Source organism: Callorhinus ursinus, unplaced genomic scaffold (assembly GCF_003265705.2).
Source record: "Callorhinus ursinus isolate GAN/ISIS: 27379988/994484 unplaced genomic scaffold, GSC_fseal_2.0 scaffold68, whole genome shotgun sequence".
Lineage (NCBI taxonomy): Eukaryota > Metazoa > Chordata > Mammalia > Carnivora > Otariidae > Callorhinus > Callorhinus ursinus.
In genome coordinates, this window is record NW_027397130.1 from 3,986,417 (window position 1) to 4,002,059 (window position 15,643).

The 15,643-nt window shown below is 40.7% G+C and overlaps 1 protein-coding gene across 3 annotated transcripts in view; it reads right to left on the reverse strand.

Moving 5' to 3' along the window:
* The window catches only part of TNRC6C (trinucleotide repeat containing adaptor 6C), a 151,345-nt gene that overhangs the window by 88,022 nt on the left and 47,680 nt on the right, over positions 1-15,643 (reverse strand). For all 3 annotated transcript variants that reach the window (XM_025859648.2, XM_025859647.2, XM_073886164.1), the window contains exons 2-3: positions 10,776-10,875; positions 9,976-9,997 (exon numbers count right to left, since the gene is read on the reverse strand). In XM_025859648.2, the coding sequence (XP_025715433.2) occupies positions 9,976-9,997; positions 10,776-10,838 (85 nt within the window). In that variant the 5' untranslated portion in view covers positions 10,839-10,875. The remainder of the gene's footprint in view (positions 1-9,975; positions 9,998-10,775; positions 10,876-15,643) is intronic.

Here is a 15,643-nt window from a genome sequence, read left to right on the forward strand (position 1 = left end):
AGAATCTCACGGGCTACCGTAATGGGACTTCCTTACACATGCCCCCCCAGAATCTCACAGGCTACCACAACAAGCCTAAAGCACACGGACAGCTATAGGCATGCAACGGTATATTTTAAAAGTACTCCTTTATAGATAAATGCCAACCTAGAGGGACATGTTAACATGTCTTATTTCTGAAATTCGCATGCACCTTATAATTACTGTATAAATTTAACACAGTTTCCTCATTGGCCCTCCAACTGCATCAGTAGGTAAGACATCAGAACAATGTTCTTTAACTGGTGGCATCTTAGAAGTTAAGAAATAGAAGTTTTTGTATGATAAAACATAGAATTTCTCTTCTGTACAAATACCACCCAATGACAGAAAAATATTCAAAAATCAAGCATTAATTCTAGCTATTTCAGAATATATACTCAAAGATTCAGAGTTTCTTAAACTTTAAAATTTACACTCACTTAAACAATTATAAAAGAGAACTATTTTCCTGGGCTAAAATAATCTGTGATTCCAAGGAAGATTTTCATTATTACAATCTCTTCTGCAACCTACACAGCAGCCAACACTATAGTGAGAAGCTCCTTAGAACAACAAGAGGCGAGGGGAAGACGGCTATGTGCGGGAGGGTCCATCTGCCGTGTTTATTGGCAGTCCCCATGGGGTACCAAGCAGTGGCCTTCTGTGTGTTCTGTTGACGGCTTCTGGCTGATCTGTCACCATGGCAACTTAGGGAGCTCAACTCAAAATGAGCACAAACTCATTAACTACTAACTACATTATCTTAGTGCCTGTTGCTAATGAGAGAATGCTGTTCAGAGATATTTTCTATTCTAATGTACTACAGTTACCTCTCTAAAAAGCATGAAATTAAATTAAATGCTACTCTTAGTACATCAGACTGTATAATATGAATGTTAAAGTAAATTTACTTTAATAATGACTACTAACAGTAAGAATCATTTTATTAGAAGATTACTTTGTTTTGGGCCTTGGATTCTTCTACTTTAAAAAAATATACTATTTATCATATAGGCAAATATTTCTAAGTTCTTTTAAGCAACAGCCGGAAGATTTAGAAGATCAAAATAGATACTTTTGATAACAGCATATGTTAAAGCCAAGTAACAAATACAGCACTAATACCTATTGGCTTTTCTATCATCTTTTCAATACGTAACATTAACTGGAAATACTCCCCGAACGAGGCACACTGGACAGACATGGAGGGTGAACAGAGTCCACTGCGAGCACAGCTTCTCAGCTTTCCCCTCTCCAGCCTAACCTCGTCTCTTTCTATGCTCAATCATCCATAACTGAACAAGCTCTTGAAAAACAGCAAATCCTAAATCTCATGAAACACAGAGGGTTTAAGTGGAATCATGTCTGAAATGTGTTCTCTCAGGGCATGCATACTGCCCTGTGTGGTAGGACTGTGTGTGTGTTTTCTTTAATAAATGTAAAAATCGTGGACCAGCAATAATCCTGGGATGTTTGTCCTCCAAAAGTGCAGAATCCTAGAGCCTGCCAGAAGAGGGAGCCTGAGTCAGACTATGCCAACATTTAGTCCAAGAGGGATGGGGGGGAAGGGGAGGGAAATCGGCCATGTTGCAATCTGATTTTGAAAAGGAATATTCCAGGGGTGCCTGGGTGGCTCAGATGGTTAAGTGTCTGCCTTCAGCTCAGGTCATGATCCCAGGGTCCTGGGATCAAGCCCTGTGTTGGGCTCCCTGCTCAGCGGGGAGCCTGTTTCTCCCTCTCCCTCTGCTGCCCGCCCTGCTTGTGTGCTCTTGCTCTGTCAAATACATACAATCTTAGAAAAAAAAAAAGGAATATTCCACCTCTACATGCCCTGTGCACACTAGGTCCCCACCTACCTTAGCCTCACCGACACCACTCTCCCCCTTGCTGACAACTCACCTTCTACGCCAACTTTTTGTTTGTTTAGTTCCTGGAGAATGCCACACAGGCCAGCCAGCCTTTGCAAATGCTCTTCCCTGTGAATGTGGAAGACCGTGAGTCCTCTCTCTACTTTCCCTGGCCTAACCCTAACTGGCCTAGCTGCCTTCTCTCCATCCTTCGGACCCTGATTCAGCATCACTTGGGATGCCTTCGCTCACTGCAGCCTGGTTCCAGTTCTTCTGTTCTATGCACTCATGAGACCGTGTTCCTTTCCTTCACAGCAGCCATCCCAGTCAGTTCTGACACACACAGCATCGTGATTGATGTTTCTGCCCATTCTCCATAAGACTCGAAGCTGCAAGAGGGTTCGAAGCATATCTTTTTTTTTTTTTTTAATCTTTTTCTCCCCATACCAAACAGTGCCAGGCAAACAGGTGTTGATAAGTATCTGCTGGATCAAATGAGTAACCCAGTTGGTCTCCAAGTTCTGCCGGCTCTACCACACGACCCTTCCTGTCCACCCTCACCACGGAGCTGTCATCTGGAGTGTGAAGTGTGGAGCAGTCTAACTGTACCAGCTGCATCCAGCTCCCTCTCCAACTGTCTGATTCATCTTCAATCTGGCATGTTCCATGATCTTTCTAAAATATAAATCTCATGAAGACACTCCCACTTAAAATCTCCAGTGGCTCCCTCTGGTCTGAAAGGTCAAATCTAAAGTCCTAAGATGGACTCTATGAGCTGGTCTCCCTGCCCTCCACCCTCTCCAGTTTCAACTCCTTTTTTTTGGTAGGATAGGCTGTTAAGAGTGCTCAATTCTACTGGCCTCGTGGGTGGGTTCAGAACGGATGGGATAAGGTACCCCCCCCATCTCATTTTCATGGCTAACTTGGGGACAACTGGGAAAGTGGCCAACTCTAGCGTGCATTCATCTCATTTTAAAGCAGTTTTTGCCATTCTCCCAGTTTTCTCATTTATTTTTAAAAACAGGCCATCTTTTCTTACAGGGGCATAAACAGTGAATAGAAACATGACCAAGTGAATGTACTTAAATCCTTTCAGGTAGAAGATGTGGGATAAATATACCACAACCCTCAGAACATTTCAGTGCATTCATTTGCTTATATATGTAACTCTTCCTCCTAATACATCTCTTTGAGAACAGGGAACTTACCTCTGCTGTCTGATAGATATTTGTTAATTGTTTAATTAATGAACTAACTTGACAACTCTAGATAGCAAAATGTGACTAACAGCTCATTTATTAACACAATCTTTAGGTGTGTTAAAAGCAAGACAAAATGTGATCGCAGTTAAAAGTGCGCATCTTCTGAAATTACTGTATTACAAATAGCTGTGCACATGGGGAAATGATGGATTACAAAGGAAGCTAAGCTGCAGTGATGAGTCTTTCTGCCTGACTCTAGAGGTCAATGTAATATTAGAAACCAATCTGGAATAAGAAAGCAAGTAACTCAACTTTTTAAAAAGTAGCAAAATATTTGAATATTCACCAAGGATACACAGCAAAAAAGCACATGAGGATAACATTCCACACCATCAGCCATTACAGAAACTCAAATCAAAAGCACAATGAGAGATCGCCACACACCTCTACAAGGATCAAGACTGATTTTCTAAGTACTGGTAAGGATGTAGCACTGGGAAGCACTCTGAAAAGGTTTTGCGGTTTCTTGAAGGTTAAACATACATCTACCCTAAGATCCAGCCATTCTATTCCTACATATTTACCACAGAAAAAGCAAAGCACATATCCTTATGGAGACTTGTATACCAAAGTTCCTAGAAGCTTTATTCACGAGAGCTAAAAATGAGAAACAACTCAAATGTCCATGACCAGGTAAAAGGACAAATTGTGATATATCCAAACCACAGAACCCCACTCAGCAATAAAAAGAAGTGAACTGCTGATATACACAACAGGGACAAACCTCAAAAGCATTACTCTGAGTGAAAGAAGCCAAGAGTGCATCCTGTGTGGTTCCGTTGCTCTAACTGGAGTCTAGAAAAGAAAACCTGTAGTGATGGGAAGCAGTGTTTGCCTATGGACCGATGAAGGTGGGGAGGGCCTGAGAACTGGGTTGGCAGGGGTGCAGGGAGACTTCCAGGACTGATGGATTATTGTCTTGACTGTGGGGATGGTTTCACAGGTACGCACATACCAAGACTTACTAAACTGTCCTCTTTAAATACATGTAGTTTACTGTGTGCCAATTTAACTCAATAAAGTGGTTAAAAAAAAAGCAAAGCAAAGAAAGTAATCTGTTAAGTGATTTCTCAGAGAGCAGACTATCAGCTTCCTTTAGAGCTATAAATTATAACTTTCTCTAAACTTGGAACTGCCTTTACATTTAACATTGCACTTTAGTTAACCTATTTAGAGACATAGACTTCCGCTTTATCTGAGACTTAGCAGAAGGGCCCTCAAGAAGATGCTGTTACAATTGCACTACTGGGTATTTACCCGAAAGGTACAAATGTAGTAATCTGAAGGGGCACCTGCACCCCAATATTTATAGCAGCAATATCCACAATAGCCAAACTATGGAAAGAGCCCAGATGGCCATCGACAGATGAATGGATAAAGAAGATGGGGTGTATATATATATATATACCCACACACACACACACACACACAATAGAGTATTACGCAGCCATCAAAAAAAAGAAATCTTACCATTTGCAACGATGTGGATAGAACTAGAGGGTATTATGCTAATCGAAATAAGTCAATCAGAGGACAATTATCGTATTATCTCACTGATATGTGAAATCTGAGAAACAAGGCAGAGGATCATAGGGGAAGAGAGGAAAAATTGAAACAAGAAGAAACCAGAAAGGGAGACAAACCATAAGAGACTCTTTATCTCAGGAAACAAAGTAAGGGTTGCTGGAGTAGAGGCGGGTGGGAGGGATGGAGTGGCTGGGTGATGGACATTAGGGAGGGTATGTGTTGCGGTGAGCACTGTGAACTGTGTAAGACTGATGTATCACAGACCTGTATCCCTGAAACAAATAATACATTATATGTTAATAACAAAAAAATAAAACAAAATAAAAAGAGATCCCTTAAGCTTGACACCCACCTTGGGTTATTGAGTTATCTGAAGTTGGACACAAAACAATGTACTCTACTCCACTTATTTATGCCATCTTTTATATTTATACCTGAATTGTGCAGATAATAACCTGTATGTTTCTGACTATAAATTACTCCTCAATAAAAAAAAGAAAAATGAATTTTAAAAATCCAACTTCAGGGGCACCTGGCTGGCTCAGTTGTTGGGAGTATGTGGATCTTGATCTCGGGGTAAGCTCAAGCCCCACATTGGATGTACAGAGTACTTAAAAAAACAAAAAAACAAGAACTTTTCTCCCTCCAACAAAATCCCTAAAAAAAAATAAAAGAAGATGCTGTTGGGGCGCCTGGGTGGCTCAGTCGTTGGGTGCCTGCCTTCGGCTCAGGTCATGATCCCAGGGTCCTGGGATCGAGTCCCATGCATTGGGCTCCCTGCTTAGCGGGAAGCCTGCTTCTCCCTCTCCCACTCCCCCTGCTTGTGTTTCCTCTCTTGCTGGGTCTCTCTCTGTCAAATAAATAAGTAAAATCTTAAAAAGAAAAAAAAAGATGCTGTTAAAGGGCTTGTAACAGGAGCACTGTGCCGCCTCCCTGCCCCCAGTGGATTTATACTTCCTTCCTTCTAAAATTCGATGAAGAATTTATATGTATGTACCTGCTTAGCTGTTTTCTTTTTCCAATAATTTTTATCCTTTTAAGTTGCCTATGTGTTAGGGGGAAAATACCACATCTTAATATACTTTCTTTTGTTCCCACAGAAAAAATATTAATGTATTATAACTTCTTTCCGTCAGCGATTTAACAGTAAAATTAAATAATTACTTTAAACATAGGGCAACATGGCTACAGAAAGACATCTAATACTTAAAATCCTATAAGATACCATCCCATAAAGAATTCACATAATGGATCTCTTAGGAATTTCTTTCAGCCTTATTTGAAAAGGTCCTAAGTTACTTCCTAAAATGGATGATTACACTGATAACGGATATACCATGCTCATGTGTCCTTCACGCGGCAGCAGACAAAACGTGTATGTGAGACAGCTGCAGGACAAGGGTCCCAGCTGTGCTGCTAGCTGGAGCCGTCAAAAATGTGCAAACGGTTCGACCTCTCTGAGTCTCATTTCCAAACCGATGGAGCAACTGGGGAACCTCTAAGAATACTTCAAACGCTAAGATTTTATTAATTTTTCAGACAGGCAAACAAAATGCCATATATTATAAAATATACTGTGTAAAGCACATTAACTAGACTTCTAGCTATTGCTTCTAAGGGTTAACTCATACTCAAAATAATACTTGTTTTGTTTATGTGGATGTGAACATGGATACATGTAAACTCAAGGAATCTGGCCAACTTTATTACACAGTGTAATTCAGGAGATGTGATGCCTTATAAAAATTAACTGCTGAATATTGTGTTGAGCAAACAGCTCACGACTGAGCAAATAGCACTCAGCCAACTCTGCTAAAAAAAAAAAAAAAGTGCCACCTAACTGGCGAAGTACAGAGAAGTGGGTTCTCACTTGTATTTGTTCGTATCTAGATCTATGAAATTGGGAAGGCACCCTTTAAACTTCAATGCTCACCTTCATTCATACTGAGAAAACCATGTATAGAATGAGCCTTAACAGGAATACAGCACAGTGCAAATAATCTGTGACCCCAAAACCTTTATCACTCAATGTAAGGCTAGTGACAGAATATGGTTTCAACTGATTTACATTAACAAAAGCACATAAAGATTTTCTTAAAATTAGCATTACAAATTGAATGCATGGCAAAGTTGAATACCCAACTGCAAAACTTAAATTATAGTCCTTTCAAGCAAGATTAGGAGACTAATCATAATGCATGAATTTATAAAAGTATATGACTCAAAATCATCAAGCCTTAATCATATAGAGTTTGAGACATATTGGGTCATCAAGATACTCACTTTCATACATGATATAATTAACTTTGAGCTTTTTGTATGAAAACTTACCTTTCTATTTCGTGAACTTTAAAAATCTGACCAAAACCAATGAATTAAATTACTTCACGTTTATGGGTATTATAATTAATCCTTAAAAAAAATTAAATCCATAAAAAACCCAGAAAATACGGAAAATTTAGGCTCATAGTCATTATATCACATATAAAGCTACTATTATCTGTGCCCAAATTAAGGGCAGTGCCCAAAATAAAGGAAAGAGATTACTGATTACCGAAGCAAAACCCATTATACAGCGTCCAACACTCAGATACCAGGTCCTCCACAGCAGAAATATAATATATAGGTGAGATTACGTCTGATTGCCTTCCCGCGACTGTGAGAGCATCTCGAGTCTCACTAAAGGCGTAACAAGTAATTGTGCTCAGCTACCTCTTTCTTGAGTCACTGATAATGCAAAGACAATGTTTAGCAGAAATTACAAGAAACTATTTTTTTTGTGTGGAAACGCTCATACAAAGGTTTTCAAATTGCTCAATGCAGCTCTTTGAGGGGCAGGGGATGGGGGAGTGTTAATTAAGGGAAGCAGCAGGTCCAGCCTATGTTGTCCAACACACATGTCCAGTCAGAAATTTCAGAACCACCTTCCTTCAGGCAGTTAATTCTGATTCGACCCAGTAATAATGGAGCATCTGAGAAAAATTTAAACCTTGATACTGCTAATATTCATTAATGAATTATCTAGCAGCACTGTTAGATTATTTATAATTTAAAAAGATTTTTTTTCTGTTTAGGACCATTAATAATCATTATTATTATGTGTGCTAAGGCTAGTTATAGTTAGTACAGTTGATGACAAATTGGACCCAAAGGAGCAGTAATTTAGAGAAGATAAAAGGAGAAGAGAAAACACCAGTAGACTTTGGAGTAAGCAAGGAAATGCTCATCAGAACAGTAATGGGACATATGGTAAATTTTCTATTTTGTTATGGTTCTCTTTTATTGATGGTCATGCAGTGGGTGTTTCTTGGAAATTGCCAATTTTTATTAAAATATTTCTGGAAGAAAATTAAAAAAAAAAAGAACAGTAATGGGAAATAATAATTCTGTGTAGTGTGTATGTGTAATTTACATATCATTATACGACCATAAGCAAAGAGAAAACATTGACAATGACAACAGAATACGGCTGGTATTGAATCAGGTTATAAAAACTTCTCAGAATGTTGAAAAAAAAAAAGGAAATAAATGACTCAGAACAACAATCCTGTAGTTTTAAATGCAAGTGGAAGAGGGACGCCTGGGTGGCTCAGTTGGTTGGGCGACTGCCTTCGGCTCAGGTCATGATCCTGGAGTCCCGGGATCGAGTCCCGCGTCGGGCTCCCTGCTCAGCGGGGAGTCTGCTTCTCCTCGGACCCTCCCCCCTCTCAGGCTCACTCTCTCTCTCTCTCAAATAAATAAATAAAATCTTTAAAAAAAAAAATAAATAGGGGCGCCTGGGTGGCTCAGTTGGTTAAGCGACTGCCTTCGGCTCAGGTCATGATCCTGGAGTCCCTGGATCGAGTCCCGCATCGGGCTCCCTGCTCAGCGGGGAGTCTGCTTCTCCCTCTGACCCTCCCCCCATCTCATGTGCTTTCTCTCTCATTCTCTCTGTCTCTCAAATGAATAAATAAAATCTTTAAAAAAAAATTTTTTTAAATAAATAAATAAATAATAAATGCAAGTGGAAGAAACCATTCTTCCTTACTCAAGATCATAACTGCTAATACAACTATGTACCACAACCCTCTGGACCTTCTGAAAAAGTGTGCTATACATTCATACTGCTTCTGAGAGTGAGAGACAAATGTCCTTTCTGGGAACTGAGCTGCCTTTTAATATTTACTTTACACGAAATCCCATCTTACTGTGACCCTGGTGCCGGCACCTGGAGGCCCACTGTGTGGGGGTCAGAAGGCCCGGTTCAAGCCACTTAACTCGAGCGTCAGCTTCGGTTTCTTCACGGTCACCTAACACCTGCCCTGCTCAGTTATGAAGTTCGAATGATGTCCTATACATAAACTTAACTTTGGAAACTCTAAGGATGCCAAACCAAAGTAGAGCATTAGCAGTGGTACCACCCAAAACAGCATGCTGGCAAGTCTTTATTATAGCACTTGTGCCTGCACGTACAATGTGTACATGCGTCCAACAGAATCTGGAAAATCCTAACAATTAATTCTAGCTCACTTTTACTGAGCACTAACTATATGTTGGCACCAAGCCCTTTTCATACATGATCTTATTTAATCTTCACAGGAGCTTTATTGAGGGGGGAGCCACCCACTCACCAGCTTTCTCCTTTTCAGTAGGAGATACTTGCGGCTTGGAAAAATCAAGTAACTGGCCCCAGATTTAACAGAGCTGGCGGACGTGGCTCCTGAGCACACGCCCCTTCTCCCTGCACAGCCCCTGCCCAGGGCAAGCACAGAGTGAAGAAGCTCCCAATGCTGCTTCCATTGTGCCCCTTCTCCGGCAAACCCCAGGTACGCCTCTGTTACTGGGGGAACTACTTTTGTTTCCAACACCCACTAAGACACTAACAAGTAAATTTTTGACTTAGAAAATAAAAAAAAAAACTTCTACATATCAATAAGCAAAGAGGGAATACAGAAAGAATATACCTCTTTTTGTTATACAGTCGGCAAAGAGAATTGGAAGCTTCAAAAAAATTCAGTATCTTTTGGCTGTTCTTATTCAAATTGGATCACCTTTATCAGTTTAGTCCTTGTTTGGTGGAAAGCAAAGCAAAGGAAAAGTAAAAAGCATTGTTCAGAAAGCAAACATAACATTCTTTAGGCATTTTAGATTAAACCAATGCCAATGAAATGTAGTGATAAATGAAGAAATGCACAGTGAATGATAAAAAGAAGATTCAAAAGGTTCAAAGCCAGGGTTAGATTCTTTGTTTTTAACTATCAATAAAATAAAAGTCATCTTCATCACAAAAAGTGTGGTGCTGCCATACAATGTACCACCCCCAAATAAAATAAACTTACCTTTGGTTTTTTGATCAGCAGCCTGCAAAAAAAAAAATCAGAAACTCTTTAGGAATAATAATGTGTAGAATGTGCACATCTATGAAAGTTTATAAGCAGACTTTAATACTGGAAATTTTATTAAAAACAAGTTTTTGCCCAATTTATTAAAATTTATTACAGGGAAAATGTATAACTGTCTACATGTTATTATATGCTGATATTGATCTAAAGGCAAAAAAAAAAACCTATCTGGAAGCTCAACAGAGCTCTGTATTTTAATATAAACTAAAAGGTACACAGTTTAAATTACAAGGTATGTTAAACTAGGCAAGACCAACAAAAAATGTCCTAACTTGGTATATTAAATGCGGTAAGATTTAAGTGAGACGGTAAGATTTACAGAAGGACTTTTAATTTTTAATAATAATAGGATTTATAAAAGAACATTTGCCAAACCTGCAAAAATTATTTCTAGCTCTCCTAATAAAATCAGTTACATGGCCCTTTTCCTCATTTCTCAGACATGGTTGCTCTGGACAGTTCGCGGTAAGTGGAATAGCATGGACATTCTTTAACCCCAACAACGAAAATCAGGCTTCTTTAAAACACAGCTCTACTATTTCTAGTTCCTTAAGAAAGACATTCTGTGGCTGTCACTCTGTATTTATTTCGCTAGCACAACATCTATTTTTTGCTAATTATAGCTTTAGCACATAGATATTTTGAGGTCATAAAATGGAACTCTAACATAATGGCTGTGACAATGCAAATGAGACACACAAAGATCACAGGCAGTGAAGTAGGAATGCCAGCCAAACCTTTTTCTGAGCACCTTCCTTCTTTTTCTTTTCTTCCTGCTTTTTCTTTTTCTTTTCTTCCATCAAACGTTCCTCTTTTTGTGTTTCTTGTTCTTTCTCCCTATGAAACAAAGAAAGGTGGCATTGGCATAAGGTCCATTTAAAATCAAGCAACGAAAAAGCATTAGCTGCAGGAAGTTTTAGGTCAGGTTCAGTTTCGTGCACAGTACTCGAAAGGGCACTCCGAGAAGGGGCAAGAAACGTGGGGCACTTCTCTAGGGCCACCACTTCTGTGCTCCGGAGTCGCTCGTTCCGCCCACGTGTCGAACACCATGCTTCTAGCAGGGAGCGAGTTAGGCAAGAAGGGGACAAAAAGGAGTAAGGCACTGTCCCTGCAGTCCAGCCCCAGACCCACATCTCTCCTTGTGGTCTCAGGGGCCACAATGTCAGCATCCGCCACCACCTATTAAAAACACAGATTCCTGGGGCGCCTGGGTGGCTCAGTTGTTAAGCGTCTGCCTTCGGCTCAGGTCATGATCCCAGGGTCCTGGGATCGAGCCCCACATCGGGCTCCTGCTTCTCCCTCTCCCACTCCCCCTGCTTGTGTTCCCTCTCTCGCTGTGTCTCTCTCTGTCAAATAAATAAATAAAATCTTTAAAAAAAACCCCAAAGATTCCTGGGTTCTGCCCTAGCCCAACCAAATCAGAATCTTTGGAGGTGATTCTCAAGCATTCTATAATTATATGTTTGCTTGAAAAACCAATTATTTTTTTTTTAGATTTTTCCCCCCAAAGTTTTAATTTAAATTCCAGTTAGTTCACACACAGTATAATACTAATTTTAGGTGTAGGATTTAGTGGTTCAGCACTTACATACAAAACCTGGTGCTCATCATAGCATGTGCCCTCCTTAATCCCCAACACCCATTTAACCCATCCCCCTGCCACCTCCCTCCAGCAACCCTCAGTTTGTTTTCTACAGTTAAGAGTCTGTTTCTTGGTTTGCCTCTCTTCCCCCCCCACCCCATGTTCATCTGTTTCTTGAAATCATAAGGGATTTGTCTTTCTCTGACTTATTTCGCTTAGCATAATATTCTAGCTCCATCCACGTCGTTGCAAATGAAAGATTTCATTCTTTTTGATGGCTGAGTAATATTCCATAGTGTGTGTGTGTGTGTGTGTGTGTGTGTGTGTGTGTGTGTGTGTGTCTACACACACACACTGCAACTTCTTTATTCAACGGACATTTGGGCTCTTTCCATGGTGTGGCTACTACTAAAAATGCTGCTATAAACATCAGGGTGCATGTAACCCTTCAAACTAGTATTTGAGTAAATACCTAGTAGTGCAATTGCTGGATGGCGGAGTAGTTCTATTTTTAACTTTTTGGGGAACCCCCACACCGTCTTCCAGAGTGGCCGCACCAGTTTGCATTCCCACCAACAGTGGGAATGGGCATCCTTGCCAAGAGAAAGCAATTATTTTTTAAATAAAGATTCCTACATGATATGTTTGTTTGAAAGAGCAATTTTTTTTTAAGTAGGCTCCACGACCAGCATGGAGTCCAACACAGAGCTTGAACTCACGCCTGATATCAAGACTTGAGCTGCGATCAAGAGTCGGATGCTTAAACAACTGAGCCACCCAGGTGTCTCAAAGAGCAATTAATTTTGTTTATTTTTTTTTAGAGAGAGAGAGAGTGAGCAAGAATCTTAAGCAGGTTTCACGCTCAGTGTGGAGCCCAATGCGGGGCTTGATCTCAAGACTCTGAGATCATGACCTGGGCTGAAATCAAGAGTCAGACGCTTAATCAACTGACCCATCCAGGCACGCCAAGAGCAATTAGTTTTTAAACAAAGATTCCTACACAGCACAGTGAGCTACTGTAAGGATGCGCGGGAGCACAGCACAGAGTAACACCACTTAGAAGGGTCAAGGCAACTGGTAAGCTGGGGCTCGAACACTGCATGAGCATTTCGCTGGCAGAGGGTGGTGTGGGTCAGATACCAATTTACTGCTGGGCAACTCCAAATTCAACCTTCAACACACGCTCTGCAGTAAACGGGCAGTTCTTTAAGTCTTTCTCCTTTCCAGGGAGCACAACTGAGCATGGAGCTGTGAGGACACCAGTGATAACTCCAGCCATGGGCCAGAAAGGGCAGTCCCTCAACAACCTTGTGCCACATGGTCTAGTGTCATCTGCCCGCGACCCTTTCAACAGACACTCTGTGCTCCGGGCCTCCTGCTGCTTGCCCTACCCCTACACTCGTCTCCTGTGGTCCTGCTGATGACACAGCCCTCCCGACTGGGACCCTGTGTGCCCCACACCTCCTTCTGCGCTGATACTTCTACTTCCGCAGCACATCCACATGGCTGACCATCAGCTGCAGCTTGCCACCAGGAGGGCTGCCCCCAGAGCCCCGCTGCCTGCTGCCTGTGTGGCCCTGTGACCGGCCACTGGCTGTGGCTTTCCTGAGCCAGTGCTGTGCTCTGGAAGACTGCTTCCTGCTGCCCGGCAGCTGCAGGCTCGCTGACACGGGCAAGTCACGGAGGTGCTCTGCAACTCCACCTTCTTCAGCGAGTCTGAACCCCAGCCTTCCTCTGGGACTCTCCCTCAGCCCTAATCCCACAGTTTCTGCCCTGACTCTTCTATCACAGCTTAACTATTTATTCTTTGTAAGAAACTTCCCCTGTTTACATTACCGTGTGCTTTTATGGCCTGCCTGGGCCCAGGCTGATACAGGTGGGAAAGACTAAACAGAAGGAACAGCATGCACAAAAGCCTCAGGAAAATATCATCCATATATATATTAATGTTGTTTTGAATTTACTGATTTTGACGTTTTTCATTTATAAATGTGTTTTATATACAACTACACACCCAGAAGGAATTTCAACCTGCTGTCAGTTTGTACATATTTAAACACTATCATAATAAACATAATTTAAATCAATATGGTGTTGGGGGGGGCACATAGGGGATATTGTTCCTTTAAAACAGTGGTTCTCAGTCTTGGCTGTTTCATCAGAATTACCTGCGAAGAAGTTCTGAAAACTTCCAAAGCCAGGGCTGCCACTCTATCCTGCACAATCTCTCAGAGTAGAACGCAGATGTCAGCAGTTTTAAAGCTTCCGGATGGCTCTGATGTTTTGCCAAGGTTGAGAACACTGCTTTTAAAGAAGTTCAGTACGTTTATCAAGTTTGGAAAATGGTAATCACTCGTTATCTCAGATGACACTTTCCAGGAATATGTTCACCCAGGAAATCTGCATTTAAACATTCTTATAAGGCACAGGCAAGCCTGTGAGTGATGGGTGGTGTACACACAGTGGAGCTATATCCATCATGCTGCTGCCACAAATCTTGGAAAAAAGCAAATAAATAAAAACCAAGCAGTGACTGCCCTCCTCTACCGTTACACTTTCTTAACCTACAGTACAATGAAAGCCTTAAATTATCCTCAGATAGTAAACTTAACAAAATAGGCAAAGTATAGGTGCATCTTTAAAAGGCATTCAATTGCAAAAACTAATGATGTATTACATGTTGGCTAACTGAATTTAAATTAAAAAAAAAAAGAAAAAAAAGTATCCCCCCTAAAAATAAATAAATAAAAGGTATTCAATTGAAGATAAAATAAAAATACTCACTCACTTAATTCTATTGCTCTGACAAAGTAATTAGAGCTGCTACTCCCCCAGCAGTACAGTCAAGGTTTTACTATACAGTAAAATAAAATTTTGTAAATAAAGAAGACTATGTAGCCATGAGCTATCTTAAGCCTCGCTTGTCTGAGCTCATGTTTATATATGACAAAGCACAATTCAGATGTATGCTCTTTAATAAAATTTTATCTAATTTCCCCCAACTGACAGTAACTTTCCAGTACACAGTTTCTGCCATTTCTCACTAATAATTTTTTAAAAATAAACATCGAATCACATTTTTACTTTAAAAAGAAAGACATCTTCCATAAGCATCCTTTCTTTCGAAGGGACACCTTATTCCCTGAAATGATCAAGTAATACTTAATAAAATTCTATCTACCTTTCAGGGCTAGTGAGAAGATTAGAAACTTAGATTTGGAGGGGCACCTGGCTGGCTCAGTTGGAAGAGCATGCGACTCTTGATCTTGGGGTGGTGGGTTTGAGGCCCACATAGGGTGCGGAGATTACTTAAAAAAAAAAACAACAACACTTAGACTGTGAAGTTTCTTGACCCTTTGGAAGAGAAAAAAACTAATACGTATCAACTCTACAGCTGACACGTGAACATCCTGGAGGTTAGGGACACTGACTCCCCCAAGCAGTCGGAAATCTACGTACAACTTTTAACTCCCCCAAAACTGACTATTAATAATCTGCTATTGACCAGACCTGACTTATCACATCAACAGACAACACATATTTGTATGTTATATGTATTATACACTGTATTATTGTAATAAAGCTAGAGAAAATAAAATGTTAAGAAAATCATAAGGAAGGGGCGCCTGGGTGGCTCAGTTGGTTAAGCGACTGCCTTCGGCTCGGGTCATGATCCTGGAGTCCCGGGATCGAGTCCCGCATCGGGCTCCCTGCTCGGCGGGGAGTCTGCTTCTCCCTCTGACCCTCTTCCCTCTCGTGCTCTCTATCTCTCATTCTCTCTCTCTCAAATAAATAAATAAAAAGAAAAAAAGAAAAAAAAGAAAATCATAAGGAAGACAAGAATCTATTTACAGTACTATCTTGTGTTTATGGACAAGAACCCATGTGTAAGTGGGGCCCTGAAGTCGAGATGCCTGTTGTTCAAGATCTAACTATGGAGGGAGTTGGTCAGTATTTTTTTTTGGTGGAGACCAAAGTGGTCAGACTCACAAGGTGAACTGCAAGGAGAATGAAGAAAAGGGA